This window comes from Lactuca virosa, chromosome 3, assembly GCF_052849685.1.
Source record: "Lactuca virosa cultivar CGN04683 chromosome 3, Lactuca_virosa_CGN04683_v6, whole genome shotgun sequence".
Lineage (NCBI taxonomy): Eukaryota > Viridiplantae > Streptophyta > Magnoliopsida > Asterales > Asteraceae > Lactuca > Lactuca virosa.
In genome coordinates this window covers 291704001-291722121 of record NC_136428.1, presented here as the reverse complement: position 1 = coordinate 291722121, position 18121 = coordinate 291704001, and the positions used below count along the sequence as shown (strand labels likewise).

The window sequence follows — 18121 nt, the reverse complement described above, 5'->3', positions numbered from 1 at the left end:
GATGAATTAGTTTTGAGTAAAAGATTCAAAATTTTCGAAAACTCATGGCTTTTCTCAGTTGGGAGTAATGAGTTTTGAAGGATCGATCTCCCAATCTTGCCTTTCCCCATTAGTGTTAGTATCAAACTATCAATCCTCTACCTAGAAGTTGTATTATTCTCTTGTCGAAACTTCTTGCTCTTCTGATGGTGGTGGTAGTTGAAGAAGTGGTGGTTTATGTTAATGTTCATCTTAAGATCTTGAGATCGATCTGATCTGCGCTCAGAAATCCATTTTTATGTGATCGTGTCCTTCCATTTCCCTGTCTAAGAAACACTGATTATTGTGGAAAAAGATGAACAAATATCTCTGAAAACAAAGGTCCGAATAACAACGCTTTTAGGGATAATTTCACTATTCGATGAAGGGGTTCTTGGAGTCCCCGACGTCGACATGTTCCAGCAAAACAGATGGTGAAATCGCCGATGGTGGGAATCAGGGAGTCTGACGATTTGTAAGCGTTATATCAATGGCAAACGCCGTCTCCTCCATTGAAGCCGTCAACCTAATCTACCAAATCGGAAACAGAATTAGAAAATTGGTAAAAAGAACCTAGAACCAAGAAATCAGAAACTAGAAGCAAATCAGAATCCAAAACTAACAAATATCGGAACCCACTTGCAAGGGTGAGAAGGATGCATGAAGAAGAAGAAGCATAGGAGGAGGAGGCAAGAAGAAGAAAGAGACGTCCGATATATCCAAGGTTAAAAAATTAATTATAATTATAATTATAAAAAATATATTATTGTATACGTGGATTATATGATGTGCTCCCAAAATATAAAAATAAATTAATTATAGATACCACGTCAACCTTGTTACCGGGTAACCTAATAAATTCGAGCATAATGGCTTAATTAACAGGTCAAATACGAGTTTAGTGGTCTATTTCACAAAAAAATAACTTTAGTGACCAAATCGGATAAATGACAAAACTTTAATGTGCTACAATGTCATTTTCCCTGGATTTTAATGTATGAGACCTTTCATTTTCCATAACTTTAGGACAAGTTATGGAGGTCATTAAAATGCATTTAGATCATTTTTTCTAACAACCAAATTATCACATAAGTTATGATCTAACTAAACTCATAATTAAGATAATTTCTAGTGAACAATTTGAAAGCAATTTTGTTTATCATATAAAAACAACAATTATTTTAAAACTATGACAGTTATCTTGTGGTTGGATGAGTACAAGCACTACCATATCATAAAAAACATTTCCAATGATCCAAAACAGTTTGTGGTAGTGTTCCAAATCCAAACCAGGCCAAGAAACTCGAAATTCTACACACAGAGCCTTCAACTCGTCGAGTACATGAACTGGACTCGCCGAGTTGCTCTATTACTGAGTGGACTCGTCAATTCTGTTCATGTACTCGGCGAGTTCACTAGTCAGAGGCAAAAATGTCGACTTTTCCAGCTTTGAAAAAACTAGTAAGCATCAAATACAATAGAAAACAATCCTAGGCTCTGATACCACTGTTGGGTTTTGAGCACTATAACACTCCTATGGTGCACATACAACCCTAAATGCTTTGGATCTATGTTTTCGCTAATTATACATGCATTTTCAATTTTCCAAAGCATTCTCCCTAGCTAGCATACAATTGAAGCTATATAATATAAAACTTAGTTTGGATGCTTACCTCTTGAGTAGGGTAGAGTTATTGACCTTTAAAAGCTTGAGCACCTCAAGTGTGATGCCTATATTGGTTCACAAACACCAAAATGCAAGATGAGGTTTTAGGAGAATAAGATACTTGACTCCAAAGAGTGTGTAGTCGATTTTGGCTTATGGGGCACTTTTTATAATGTGGCAAAGATTAGGGTTACACTTTGTAAACCCTACTCCATGACTTTTCACATTCTTATGCTCCATGGGTTAACCTCCATGGACTATCCATGGATTATTTTATTGGTTTAGCCCAACCATATAGTCATGGATCATTAGCCCACATTACAAGAATCATTGATTTACATAATCAATCCCCATATATTTGATTAGTCTCTTTTGATCACAAAATTAATTCCAAATTAATTCTTGATCAATACTAATTAAATAATATCAATATATTATACTTGTAATATATTAATAAATCACAAATAACCTTATTCTCAAAATCCTTCCTATCAAAGTGCATTGGTGAAGGCAACCCAAAAAGGGACCATGCTACAATCGGGTCAAGTACATACCAGTTATAGTTATGGGCTTAGACATCAAATCCAACACCTTGTTCCCGCACAAAGGAATGGGAACCAAGTCGATCGGATACTGCTCGCTAAATATCTCTAGAACACAATCTCGATGAACCCTTGATACCCGGACGTATTGATAATCCGCAATATCAACCTCTGATGGATGATCCAGCTCACCCGGCGCTCCAACAAACCTCTTGCTGAGTGCAACAGACATGAAAGATCGGGTAGCCCCCGAATCAAATAATATCAATGCAGAGATACATTCACAAGGAAAGACCCTAAAACACAACACACAAATATAAACAGAGAAATCAACATAAATAAAGAGTTAAGGAGAAGAGACATACCCATCACCACATCTGGTGTATCACGCGCCTCGTTGGCAGTCAGCTGAAAGGCCCTGCCCCTCACAACAGGCGAATTTGCCTTACCCTGGTGGCCATCTGTAATCCGTAGGGCCGTTGGGGTAGGTGCTACTACTGGTCCTCCTGATGCTAGACTCGGGAAGTTGACCTTCTTGTGGCCCCTCTAATTGAAATGAAAGAAAATCAGGAATGATGTATGTGTGGTGGTGATAGTAGCAGTACAATCCTTGCTAAAGTGCCCTGACTTGCCACACTTGTAGTAGCCCGAACTACCCGCTCTGCAAACCCCATCATGCGACCTACCGTATCTGCCACAACGCCTCTGGCCCTGCTGGCCATTCGACCTAGAGTCAAAACCCTTGGGTTTCTTTGCTGAAACCCCAACTGTCTGCCCAGGCTCCGCCTTCCTCTTCCTTATGTGCTCCAGATCAATATCTCGCTCCCGCGCCTTGGATATCATATCTTCCAGAGTCGGACAGGCAGAAAAAACTAACGACCTCCCTGATGTCAGATCTCAGCATATCATGGTATCGGGTCTTCCTCATCTCCTCATCAGCTGCATACTGGGGTACCAACAATTCCTACTCACTGAACTTGGCGGTGATCTACGCCACAGTCTTAGTCGTCTGCCTCATGGCAAGTTGGCTAAATGTTGCACCTCAACAGCCGGTGCAAACTCTGCTCGAAACCAGGTCAAAAAATCTGGCCATGTCATGGCCTCAATAGCCAGGGCTCCCAAAGCATAGCCGACCTCCTCCACCAATCTCGGGCTTGCTCCCTCAAACATCCTGCAACAAACCTGACCTTTGACCCCTCGGGGCAGAAGCTCTTCATTTGAGCACACTCGATGTCGGCTATCCAATGCCTGGCTGTGATGGGGTCCTTCACCCCAAAGAAATCTGGTGCCCCACACCCCCTGAAATCCTTGAAAGATAGTGTACGGGCCCCTGACTGGCTAGCGGCCAGATTGGCCCTGAATATCCGAATGCGATCCTCCATCAACTCCTTGATTGACCTGGACATCACCGGGGTCGCATCAAGGATGCCTCTAGTAATATCTAATGCAATGAACTCGCGTAACCCCTCATCAATCGGTTCGGAGCCCGTGCCCGTGCCCGAACCAGATCCAGATCCTGAACCTCCCGCTCCATGACATGTCATCATCATACTGAAACATAACCACATAAATAATTAGCATACACACGAGAAGGTTCACACTCTCGAGCTCCCTAGATTCACTGTGGTCTTCCCGGTCTCGGGTTTAAATCATGTGCTTTCAGTAGTAGGGGCCCAATACTACCTTCCACACCTATTTATACCCTCCTCAAGGACTACACTGACTCGTCCAAGCCAGTCTTCCTAATTTATACATTTATCAAACTATAAGGCCTCCTACGCACCCAAAGAATCCCATAGGGACTCCCTAAGACTCCCTTCCTCACCCCTTTTGCTATCAGCTGCGGAAGGAACTTCTACAAATACTACCTAACTACTACATGAACACAATTACATACTACTAGTACTAGATAATTCTTCGAATGACAGGTCCCACACTACAACAGTTTGACTCAAACAAGAGCTGCGCAATATAGTTAAACCTATCCTTCTAAAATTATCCAATCACAATAATATGTAACCCAACGCATTTATCCACCAGTTAGCTAGTACGAACCGAATATCCTAAAGCATAAATTATGCATCATTCGAGCATCATAAATTTCAACCCAAAACATACACTATACATGCCATCCTAATAAGCAACTGATTTGATACTAGCATGCAAATCTAAAAGCTCATACAGATAGGCACATAAAGGCATCTCTCCTAGAATTCTATCATGCAAATGCAATTCTCATATCATAACATAAAACATACAACTTGTATGGGTATTTTGGGAAGACTTACTTGAGCTCGACTGATTGCACACATCACACCCCTTGACTTTTATTAAAAATCCTTAGATTAAAATGTTTCTTTTTATGAAAAACCTACAAAACCCTCGATTTGAGTCGAGGCACATCCGATAGTATGCCAGAATCCCTCAAACCAAGGCTCTGATACCAACTTGTAACATCCAAAAAGTACAGATAAAATTTTGTTTTTAATTTTATTTAAATCACACGACACTATTATCAAAATAGTCAAAAGATTATCATAGTAACATGTTATCAGAGTACACATTCCCAAAATCACTAAGTGCGAAAATCATAGGGTGATGTGATGTGATCAGGTCGGACCCTTCCCCTTCGAACTGAAAGTACCTGAAACATAAACTGAAAAATTTAAGCACAAAGCTTAGTGAGTTTCCCCCAAATACCACATACTAAACAAACATACTGCCAAACATATATGGGTGCTTACCTACCCCTTCGGTCTATTCCAACCGGATACTATCAAACATATGTGGGTGCTTGCAATCCTCTTCGGTCTATTTCAACCGGATACTATCATGCATATCTGGGTGCTTGCAATACCTTCATTTATTTCAACTAGATATCAGATCTATTTCACCCCTACTACTACCACATAATATCATAACAGAAATCATATAGTCATCAATCAAATATAGGCATAACTGACAATTGTCACAAAGACAATCATCACACTACATCATAAACTAGTGAGCCGGCATTGGTACCTTCGACCCACGAATACTGCGAAGGAAGACTCGCCTCAAACTGAAGATATTAAATCGCAATCGGCGGATGACTCGTGAAATCCTCTTCCTAACGCACAAGCATAAAACCCTAATTAGAAGTTAGGCCACATTCTCCTCGAAGGTCCAAACCCTAATTCTTGACTTAAGAAAAAAAAAGGCTTCTTTACCCTTGTCTCATTGGGCGTCCCTCCTTCCACGACCCAAATCCAAACAAATTCCAAGAAGGCATCCAAGCCCAACTATAAGGCCTCTTGGCCCAAGAACCCCCAACATGGCCCAAGGCCCAAAAAATGACCTGCTACAATCAGGTGGGCCCGATGCCCAACTTACAGAAGTCCAAAGCCCAACACCAATCGAGCACGAAAATCATCTAAGCCCACCGACCGCGCACGCGCGACATAATTGGCTTGTACACTCAACGTACGTTGGTGTTGATCCGGAGTCGAGATGCTGGCCCAGTACGTGCAACGTACACTGGAGTATGCATGGCGTACTTTTCGGCCAACGCAAAAACACTTCCATGAATTAATCCATTAATCCCAGCGTCCAAAACTTAGATCCAAGTTCATAATAACGTCTTAAGCCATAAAGTTGCAAACTTTATGCTTTTGCACGCATGGATGGGGCTGAAACCATGAACTAAGTCCGTTAACTCACTTGGATGGTTATTAACACTTTCATGGTGGAGTCTTAACCACCAAGATCCGATTTTTATGACTCAAAACACTTCCAAGAGTCCAAAAGGACAACTCAAATGGCCTGGAGTTGCTTATACTCCAAGAAACCAAGTTAAGGGACCAAAAGATGCCATGTTCTACCCTAACGCTATATCTAAGCTTGCAATGATCAAGATTTAAACTTTATACCTTCAATAGGATAGAAATGGTGCAAAACTTCTGGATCTAGAAGCTCATTCTTCTCCTTTGATTCTTCCCAAACCTCCTTATTCTTCAAAACCAACAAAGATCACCAAAATACTCAAGGTAAGCCCAAATATGCACTAAAGAAAGCTAGGGTTCGAGATTTGCACTAAAAGGACAATGGAGGCTGAAAGGGTAAAGATCTTGAGGGACTTAACGACTTTAAATAAGGTGCAAACCCTAAAATTTAGGGTTTGCCCCTGGCTTGATTACGCCCAGCGTACGCATGGGTACGCCCAACGTACGTCCGGGATCCCCCGATGGCGCGCATGCAACGAGTACGCCGTGCATTCCTAATGTATGCCCAACATACTCACAAACCCTCCACCACCTTAATTTGAATTAAAAAAATAGATTAAGTCAATAAATTCATGTCTGGCGACTCGAGTGCTACACCTCTTGTGTGCGCGTGACGCGCGCTGTGTTCTTATATATACCCTCCTATTTTTCATTCATTCCACATAAATTTCCAATCTTTTTATCTTTTATACATTCCTATTTCTTGAGTCCGGTTTTTGGGGTATTTTGGGATATTTTAGCAAGACTCTGGAGTATCTCGGAGCCAATGAAATAGAAGTGTTCAGGTCAAAGTTCTGCCCATGCAGTTTCCCGGTTTTCGTTGGAAACTCTATAAGTTAAGATAAACTTTTTATGGTTTGTCACACCCCCGGCCGGCGGCGGAAACGTCGAGCTATGCAACGTAGGGATATTTGATCACAATAGCGGGTATATTCAACAATACACAAAATTATAACACAAAACATTACTTTTATTTATTATAATTTATTCTAGGTTACATTGTTTGATAGATCAAGCATGCATCCTTCACACTCATCTCCCTGAGAATACATGTATTTTTGAAAACGTCAACATAATGCTGGTGAGTTCATAGGGTTTTATAGTTTTCTGCTTTATCCTTTTTTTTTAATTTGGATTTTCTTTTTAGGATATAATACTTATCTTAAACTTTTTATTGAAATCCTTTTTAAATCGAATCATACAACTACTGAAGGTGTCCCTCTAGGCAGTTAGGTTAATGTTTCCCAAATATCATTACCATGAGTCCCTATAATCGACATTGTGGACCGATAAATAACCCCAACACGACGCTTCAACGGATGTCGAAAAATATTACTTTTATACTTAAGAAAGTTATTCTGCCAGGATTTTAGCTAGTAATCGCATGTGGGGATGTCAGTCCCATATAGATCTATACATATCTTTCTGGCTTTCGCAAAATTAACGATTATAGGTTCGGGGTTTAGCCGAATTTAATCAGGCTATAGGATGAAGAATAAAAGCTCACGAACATGTGTTTGCCTAATCTTAAGCATGATTATCATTTTATCTTTTCTTTGCTAAATCTTTATTTGATACCATAATTCATAGATATCCTTAATCCTATATATAATAATGATCTTTTATAGATTTTCTTTGATAGATTATGGTACAGTTAAGTACACTGTTTATCCTTAAGTTTTCTTTTATAACTCGCTTTTATATATATATATATATATATATATATATATATATATATATATATATATATATATATATATATATATATATATATATATATATATATATATATGAGAAAATTCGGACAATAACCAAAAAATGAGATTGGTTTGAAGAAAATAACCAAGGAAAATCAAAATTTGGAAAATGACCACAGGATCCGCAGAGCACCCTGTGCGGAACCATTAAATGCTCTGCGGATCCTCTACAGCTCTGCGGAATTACTGTTTTTTGATTTTTTTAATTTTGATTTTCGTTTTTTCATTTTTTTTGCGTTCATTTTCGTTTATTAATATTAATTTTTTTTAAATACACTAATACCTTATGCAGAAATGGTTTTATTAATATTAATTTTTTTTGCGTTCATTTTCGTTTATTAATATTAATTTTTTTTAAATACACTAATACCTTATGCAGAAATGGTTTTACAAACCACGAGGTATGATTATATGGCCTCAAATAGTGCGGAGTCCATGAATGTTGTATCAAATAAAGCAAGGAAGTTGCCTATATTACCACTTCTTGAGTTCTTTCGCGCACTTATGCAGAAATGGTTTTACAAACGGCGGATGGCTGCAGGTATGATTATGTTTAATTTTAAATTATACGATAAATGTCATATATAATAATATATGTTTGTTTTAACAGAAAAAAGTACAACAATACTAACGAAGTGGGCTAAAGATATGGTTAAAAAAAATAAAGAGGGGATTCAAGGATGGTCGGTATCCGGTGTTGACAATACAACATATCAAGTGCATGACTTCAAAAGCGGCGGCATAGTGTATTTGAGGGAAAAGACTTGTTCTTGCAGATATTGGCAACTAACTGGTTTGCCATGTGGTCATGTGATAATGGTTTTAACGCACTTGAAAAATGATCACTGTGGGCATATGGCCATAGATGCTTATAAAATTGAAACATATCGAAGAACGTACGAGCAGGCCGTATACCCTCTTTCAGAACATAGTGATTGGGAGGTTCCGGATGACCTTATGGTTGTTAACCCTCCTGTGATGGAAATACGTCAATCCGGTAGACAACAGACCGAACATCAATGGCAGCAGCAACCAGACAACCAATGGACACAACAGACCGAACATTAATGGCAGCAGCATCCAGACAACCTATGGACACAACATACCGAACATCAATGGCAGCAGGATCCACATAACCAATGGGCGCAAGAGACCGAATATCAACCGCAGGAAGAGCCACAGAACCAATGGCATGGTTGCACCGAGTACCAATGGCAGCAAGAGCCAGATAAACAATGGACGCAAGAGATAGTAAACCTAGGGACACAAGCAGCAAGAGCCAGATAACCAATGGACGCAAGAGATAGTATACCTAGGGACACAAGCAACAGATAACCCATGGACGGAATATGAAAACAGATCAAAGTTTCCGTGGTTCGATTTGAATGAATGACGTTTATTTCAAAGTATGTTTATGTTTTCTATGGTATGTTTTGTAACCTATAAAAAACATGGAATATTTATATAATTTTAATTAGATTATTTATATGCACCGGTTTGATATATATATATATATATATATATATATATATATATATATATATATATATATATATATATATATATATATATATATATATATATATATATATATATATATATAGGGTCCGGATCAGGTAAGAACCCAAAAATTGGTAGGAACCACGTGAATTATTCTCCACCAATCATTTCGTCAAGGGCACAAACGTCAAACCTATTTACTTGGAAGTGACGCGTTCGCATGCGGCGCACGTGCATGAAACGTAATACGGACTCGAGGGAATAATCATGTGCGAAGAACGTCCATGAAACTTCATTTAAATGAGTTTTTCTTTTCTTTTTCATTTATTTTACTTTTTTATTATTTTTTTTAAATAGATATATGCTCCGTTTTACTGCTTTTAATTTTTTTTTCGTCTTTTTTTTTTTTTTTTTTTTTTATTTACTTTTTTCATTAATTTTTTTTTTAATTTTTTTAGTTTTTTTTATAATATCTTTACTACACATTTGAAGATAGTAGGGATTTTTTTTTTATTTTTTGATTTTTACTAAATGTCGGTTTGAGTTTTTAATGTTTAACAATTATAAAATTTTAAATAAGAAGAATATTAAGGATCATAATATTTTCCGTTTATACTTTTTTTTGAATCATTTTATTTTTGGATCATAAAATTTTAAATCATAGTATTTTGAATCATAACGATATTATGCATCATACATTTTAGGATAATGTTAATTCAGATCATAATATATTAAATTAAATAATGTTTTTGTTCAATACAACATTTGGATCATTATATTTTTTGAATCAAAATATTTTTAGATCATAATAAGTTAAGGATCATAAACATATTGAATAATAATATTTTGGAATCATAAATATTTTGAATCATCTCTATTTGCTTCATATTATGTTCAACAATTTTTTTAAAAACTTTTAATCTTTTAAAATCAAGTTTTGTATCTAAAACATCTTATTTTTAATACATTCTTTTTACAAAGTCATTAGAATAGTGAGTAGAAGTATTACTTAAATTTTTATAATTTGTAGATATTTTTTTCTGGGTTTTTTTATAAATTTTAAAAAAAATTTAAACTTTCATGATTATGCTCATTTTGTAGAGAATTAAGCGGGTGAAAAAAAACCCACTAACCAATAAGGGCTGGACACTTGTCATGCTGGGTGGGGGCACGTGTCAGGTCCTGGAGAGGCCACATGGCCGGATTTTCATTTTTTTCTTTTTTCTTTTGTCACTTGTACCCTCCAAACAATTAACATTCTCCGTAAATTATTATAATATCGCAATTAATTACAAAAATGCTATATCATCTCGCGTGATTTTGACGATAAATAAAATCAAATCCTGATAATTTATTTTTTCAAACTTAATGCCAAAAATTGTCTACTTGATCCTACTTTTATATATATATATATATATATATATATATATATATATATATATATATATAACAACTTGGTTTAATCATTATCTAGTATATCGGGTAACATAACGATTATGCATAATATCATTGTTTAAATCTATGAAGAGTTCGTACCGGCAATTTATCTTAACATTTCATTTTAGATATAAACTACTAATATATTTTGACAAAGTAGTTTAATAAGCATTTATCCCCCCCCCCCCCCCCGCGTAAAATCTTTTAAAATCGTAAGAGTGGGGCTGTGAACTCACCCTCGATGCATGATACCGTTAGTGTAGGGTTTATTCGGGCCCAGGACTCCAGGGACAGCCTTGGGATAGCAGCAACGTCGATATATATATATATATATATATATATATATATATATATATATATATATATATATATATATATATATATATATATATATATATATATATATATATATATATATATATATACAAAGAGAGAGAGAGAGTTGAGAGTGTGAAGGGTGTAGAATGAGGCTGCAACGCATGCTATTTATTGTTGAGGTTTTGACGTGAACGTGCCGCAAATATCTTTGTGCGTCGCGTGTGATCATCGTGGATCCATTTGGAAAAAGCCACATGTCACTTCCCTACTTGACCACGTCATTCTCAATCTACTCGAATTCGATGTCAGGTGCACGCCGTCCGATGGCGCGCACCTCGTGCGCATAAAATGGATTTTGAAAAATCCATATCTTATGCATATGAGCTCCGATCTTAACCCTCTTTATATCTATGCGTTGATCTCAACTAGTACTACAACTTTCCGTTAGGTTTTTTCGTCTAGTTTTGACTTTCATCTTTTTGCCTAACGGTGGTAAAAATAAATATTTTACAAAAATCATATATCTCTCATACGGATCCCGTTTTCAGCGTTCTTTTTCCTAAAGTTTTTATCTTAAGGATTACTACGATTCTCCTTTTTATAACTTTAGTCAAAACTTAACCAATCTCTATGTACCGTTCTGACGTTGTAATAGTTATTTACACGGTTGATTTTACTTTTTACAAAAATCATAACTCCTCCAATCGGAGTTGGATTTTTACAAATTTTATATCCTTGGAATCACATCGACAAGTACTTTCCGAATATATTAACCGTTTTAAAGGTCGATACAACTTTTTGGACGCTTATTTTTTAATCTAAATATCGAATTATCTCTAAATATAACAACACATTTGATTATATTTACTCATAAAATCAAACCTTACAATGTTAAGCTATTAAAATTATATTTCCCTATTATTTCCTAACGGCGGTTGGTGATGAAATTTTCTTGGGTGTCACATTCTGATCCATGCATGGATCATGAAAGCCCAAAAGGTGATGGATTAGTGATTACTAGTGGGCTAGAAGGTGGTTTGGGCTCAATGGTTGGGTTGTGCATGGTAACCCACAAATTGAATTAGGGATGCATTTTTAAGGATTCATAAGTGCTAAAAACGTTACTTTTTACTTCATAAAGCCTCTTAGCCATTTTTAGCACTCTTTGGTGGATTAGGGTTACACTTTAATGTTTCTGATGGCTCATTAATGCTTCTTATGGCTCCTTAATGAAGCATAGACGTTTTTTTTTTCATTCTCAAGTGTCTTGGACGTTTTTTTGTGTTATTTCAAGAGTTTCCTTAATTTTCATTTACAAGTTTTAATGAATAATTGGTTGGTTGGCTTGTAACCACCAAATTTGTAATAAATGCTTCATATAAAGCCAAGTTTATGCATGGAAAAAGTGCTAGACGAATTTTAATAAAAGAACCCTTATTTTCACTTTGAATTATTGTCATAGTTCACAAATTATCATCTTTTGGACGTGATCCTTGAGTTGATCAAATTCAAACTAATAGGTCTTAGTTTGTCTTCAGATTTACAAGCTATAGGTCTAGTTTGTTTATCAAATCTATCCTTTTCATTCCATATATTTGTGGTTGTTATTCTAGCTTAATTTACCTAAACACTACCCCACTCACTAAATCAAGCCAATACACGCATCATAAGTGGTATCAGAGCGCAAAATGGATTTTGATGATCCGGAGTTCCTACAAAATCTTCGTGAAGCATTAAGAAACATCCAAGAAGGTGGAAATAGAAGGCAACCCCGCCGTGGTGAACATAGGGTTGTGGAAGAATTCAAGGTGTCTAAATTACCTGAATTTGTTGGTGGAACTGATCCTGAACGCTACTTGGAGTGGGAAAGGAAGATTGAAAGAATGTTCGAGTTCAAGGAAGTGGATGACGAAAAAAGCTGCAAGTATGCCATTCTCAAGCTAAGTGGTGGTGTTTCATTGTGGTTTGAAGGGCTTAAGGCCAAGAGGACCCGTGAAGGCAAAGAAAAAATTTGTTCTTGGCTTTCTCTAAAACGAAAGCTAAGAAAGAGATATGTTCCTTCTACTCATAGAACTGCCACTTATAAGAAGATTGCTGATTTGAGGCAAGGAAAAATGAGTGTTGGAGAATACATTGATGAATTTGAGAAGTTGTCCTTGATGGGGGATATTGAAGAAATTGAAGAACAAAAAATGACTCGTTTTCTAAAAGGGTTGAACTACAACATTGCCAATGTTGTGGAGTTGTATCCTTATGCTGATTTTGGAACTCTTTGTGGTTTGTGTTTGAAGTTGGAGGGGCAAGCCAAAGCACGTTATGGTGGGAGTTCAAGTTCAAGTCTCGAAAATCCCCAGTCAAAGTCGTGGTCCAAGCCCGAGTCTAGCAATAGACAAAATTCTGTTTCTACTCCTTCCGGTTCTAGTAGTGTTCCCGTTGCTCCTAAACTTACTAGTGGTACCAAAGAAACTAGTTTGGCAAAAATTAGATGTTTCAAGTGTCAAGGTTTTGGTCATTACCAAAATGCTTGTCCAAACAAAAGGGTGGTGACTTTAAGGGAGGCCATTGAATGTCGTGAAGAGTTGGAGGAAGAAGAGAGGTTGGCGGGTATTTTTCATGATACACAACAAGAAGAGGAAGAAGAGGAGGAGGTAGAGTATGAAGCACCGGTGTATGATACAGTTTTGGTACTTAGAACCCTTAAAACTCAAGGTGTTCAAACAGTGGCTGATATGGATCAACGAGACCAATTGTTTCACACCAAATGTTTGGTTAGAGACAAGTGGTGTAGTTTGATTATTGATGGTGGAAGTTGTACTAATGTTGCTTCTAATGAAATGGTGACCAAATTGGGTTTGTCTACTACAAACCATCCAAAACCATATGTTCTTCATTGGTTGGATGATGGAAGCAAAATAAAAGTGACAAAACAGGTTAGAGTTGGTCTAACTATGGGGTCTTATGAAGATGAAGTGTTGTGTGATGTTATTCCTATGGATGCATGTCATATTTTGTTGGGGCGTCCTTGGCAATTCGATAGGGATGTGTTACATAGAGGGAGGAGCAATGAATATGACTTGAAACACAATAATAAAAAAATTGTCTTAAAATCCATGTCCCCAACGGCCATAAGGTCCATGAATTCTAAACAAGTAAAAAAACCTAATCTTTCTATGTTTGTTAGTGAAAGGGAGGTGGAGCAAGTTCTTGACAAAGGTGATGTGATTTACATGCTTGTGGCCAAAGAGCATGCAAAGGTGTAGAAGATGGTGCATGGAGAAGACGCTATTGCTGATTTGCTTTTGGAGTTTCAAGATGTATTTCCAAGCGAATTACCACCGGGTTTGCCTCCAATCCGTGGTATCGAACACCAAATTCCCCTTATTCCGGGTGCTCCTTTGCCTAATAAAGCTGCCTATAGATGTAATCCGGAGGTGACAAAGGAGTTGCAAAAACAAATTGATGAACTCATGAAAATGGGTTATGTTCGTGAAAGCCTAAGTCCTTGTGTTGTTCCTGTTTTGTTGGTTCCAAAAAAAGATGGTTCTTGGAGGATGTGTGTTGATAGTAGGGCTGTTAATAACATCACCATAAAATACCGATTTTCTATTCCTAGAGTTGATGATTTGTTGGACGAGTTGCATGGTTCTATTGTGTTCTTAAAAATTGATTTGAGAAGTGGTTACCATCAAATTCATATGCGTGAAGGGGATGAATGGAAAACAGCCTTTAAAACTAAACATGGCTTGTATGAATGGACCGTGATGCCTTTTGGTCTAACTAATGCACCTAGCACTTTCATGCGACTAATGAATGAAGTGCTAAAATCTTTTTTGGGCAGGTTTGTGGTGGTGTACCTTGATGATATCTTGGTATATAGCAAGAGCTTGGAGGATCATTTGGTGCACTTAAAACAGGTTTTCGAGACGCTTAGAGCTCAAAAACTCTATGGGAAGCAAGAAAAGTGTTCGTTTTTGGTGGAAGAAGTGGCATTTTTGGGTTTTGTGGTGTCAAGAAATGGTGTGTCCGTGGACCCATCCAAAACTGAAGCAATCAAGTCATAGCCTATTCCTACTAACATTTCTGAAGTTAGATCATTTCATGGTCTTGCTTCTTTCTATAGAAGATTTGTTCGTGATTTTAGCACCATTGCAAGTCCCATAACAGGTTGTTTGAAGAAAGGAGTCTTTGCATGGGGAGAAGAAGCTCAAAAGGCATTTGAGAAACTCAAGGCATTGTTGTGTGATGCTCCTATTTTGGCTCTTCCTGATTTTTCTCAACCATTTGAAGTGGAGTGTGATGCAAGTGGAGTTGGTATTGGGGCTGTTTTGATCCAATCCAAACGTCCTATTGCTTATTTTTCTGAAAAGTTGGGTGGTTCTCGTTTGAATTATTGCACTTATGATAAGGAGTTTTATGCTATTGTTCGTGCTTTAGATCATTGGAGTCATTATTTGCGTGCAAATCATTTTATTTTGCATTCTGATCATGAATCCTTGAAGTACATCAATGGACAACAAAAGTTGAGCACAAGACATGCAAAGTGGGTGGAGTTCTTGCAATCCTTTCATTTTTCATGCACATACAAGGATGGAAAAAGCAATGTGGTGGCGGATGCACTCTCTAGGCGTTACTCATTGTTGGTGACTTTGGATGTTCGTTTGCTGGGGTTTGAAACTCTAAAGGACCATTATCAATCTGATGTGGACTTTAGAGATACATTTTTGAAATGTGCAGGTGGTCCTAATGGTGAATTTATGATTCAAGATGGCTTTCTATTCAAAGGCAACCGCCTTTGTGTCCCAAAACATGCAATACGGGAGTTGCTGATTCGTGAAGCTCATGGCGGTGGTTTGGCTGGTCATTTTGGCATTACCAAAACTTTGGAGGTGCTTAAAGAACATTTCTTTTGGCCAAAAATGTTGGGGGATGTAACCAACATAGTGGGCAAGTGTGTTACATGTCACATGGCGAAAACAACTTTCAAGCATGGCGTTTACACTCCTTTGCCGGTTCCTATTCGTCCTTGGGAAGATGTGTCCATGGATTTAATTATGGCTTTGCCTAGAACTCAAAGGGGGAAGGATTCCATTATGGTGGTGGTGGATAGGTTTTCAAAAATGGCTCACTTTGTGCCATGTCATAAAACCAATGATGTATCTAATGTGGCTGATTTGTACTTTAAAGAGGTGGTTCGTTTGCATGGTATTCCTAAAACAATTGTTCTGATAGGGATTCCAAGTTTCTAAGTTACTTTTGGAACACTTTGTGGAGGAAACTGGGTACTAAGTTACTTTTTAGTACATCCCATCATCCACAAACGGATGGGCAAACGGAGGTGACTAATAGAACTTTGGGTACTTTGTTGAGAGGGTTGGTTAGCAAAACTCAAAAGGATTGGGACATCAAACTTGCACATGCTGAATTTGCCTATAATCGTTCTCCTACTTATGCTACACGTCACTCTCCTTTTGAGGTGGTGTATGGTGTGAATCCTTACATGCCTTTGGATTTGATTCCATTGCCAGAGGATGAATTGGTTCACAAGGATGCTAATGACAAGTTGAAGGCCATGATGAAACTACACCAACAAGTTCGTGAGAAGATTGAAGCTGTGAATGAGTTGTACAAACAGAAGTCAAACAAGCATAGGAAACCACATGTCTTTCAAGATGGTGACTTGGTGTGGGTGCATATAAGGAAAGAACTTTTTCCTAACAAAAGGAAAAACAAGTTGATGCCAAGAGCAGAAGGTCCTTACAAAGTGGTGTCACGTGTCAATGATAATGCTTATAAGGTAGATTTGGGAGGAGACCATGGAGTCAATGCTACCTTTAATGTGGGAGATCTTTCACCTTATCTTGATGATGATGGACTTGATGAATTGAGGTCAATTCCTTTCAAAGGGGGAGGGGATGATCCATGCATGGATCATGAAAACCCAAAAGGTGATGGATTAGTGATTACTAGTGGGCTAGAAGGTGGTTTGGGCTCAATGGTTAGGTTGTGCATGGTAACCCACAAATTGAATTAGGGTTGCATGAAGGCTAGGGCAACATTTTTAAGGCTTCATAAGTGCTAAAAACGTTACTTTTACTTCATAAAGCCTCCTAGCCGTTTTTAGCACTCTTTGGTGGATTAGGGTTACACTTTAATGCTTCTGATGGCTCATTAATGCTTCTTATGGTTCCTTAATGAAGCATAGACGTTTTTTTTCATTCCAAGTGTCTTGGACGTTTTTTTGTGTTATTTCAAGAGTTTCCTTAATTTTCATTTACAAGTTGTAATGAATAATTGGTTGGTTGGCTTGTAACCACCAAATTTGTAATAAAGGCTTCATATAAAACCAAGTTTATGCATGGAAAAAGTGCTAGACGAATTTTAATAAAAGAACCCTTATTTTCACTTTGAATTATTGTCATAGTTCACAAATTATCATCTTTTGGACGTGATCCTTGAGTTGATCGAATTCAAACTAATAGGTCTTAGTTTGTCTTCAGATTTACAAGCTATAGGTGTAGTTTGTTTATCAAATCTATCCTTTTCATTCCATATATTTGTGGTTGTTATTCTAGCTTAATTTACCTAAACACTACCCCACTCACTAAATCAAGCCCATACACGCACCACATTCTCCCCCCATTTTAGAAATTTTGTCCCAAAATTTTATCTTATCGTAGGTGTGACAACCGTCAATCTTGGTCAAACAAAGTCAAACAAAGTCAACTAGTACTATTATGTGAGGGTTTACTTTATGTTTTCCAATGTATAGCTTACAATTTTAATACAAAGTATCTCTCGGAAAGTTCAACTATGTATCCTTTGGGAATAAAGAGTACTCATAACACGGCATAGTGGAGTTCATAATGCTAACACTACGGGGCAAAACCTTAAGGAAAGCTACAAACACCACATTTCTAAACTCTCACTCTCGCTAAACTCTCTCTATCTCAAATCTCTCCCAGATCTCTCTCCATATCTTAAATCTCTCCCAAATCTCTCTTGATAACAAAAAACGCATTTATAACCTTTCCCATAAACACCAACATCATTCCATCTCTTCTTGGTCCGGAACACCTCCTGATTCGGAACCTTCTGATTTGGCTTCGGAACCGTCTCATCTGG

General features: G+C 37.4%; 1 protein-coding gene and 1 pseudogene across 1 annotated transcript; both read left to right on the top strand.

The window, feature by feature from the left end:
- The first annotated feature begins 8125 nt into the window (after nucleotides 1–8125).
- On the top strand, nucleotides 8126–8812 carry LOC145164667 (uncharacterized). Its single transcript, XM_079083378.1, has 2 exons — nucleotides 8126–8285; nucleotides 8355–8812. Exons 1-2 carry the CDS (start codon nucleotides 8126–8128, stop codon nucleotides 8810–8812), a joined length of 618 nt encoding a protein of 205 aa, XP_078939504.1.
- A 3875-nt stretch (nucleotides 8813–12687) lies between these two features.
- LOC145164666 (uncharacterized) lies at nucleotides 12688–17030 on the top strand (annotated as a pseudogene).
- Nucleotides 17031–18121: the final 1091 nt, after the last annotated feature.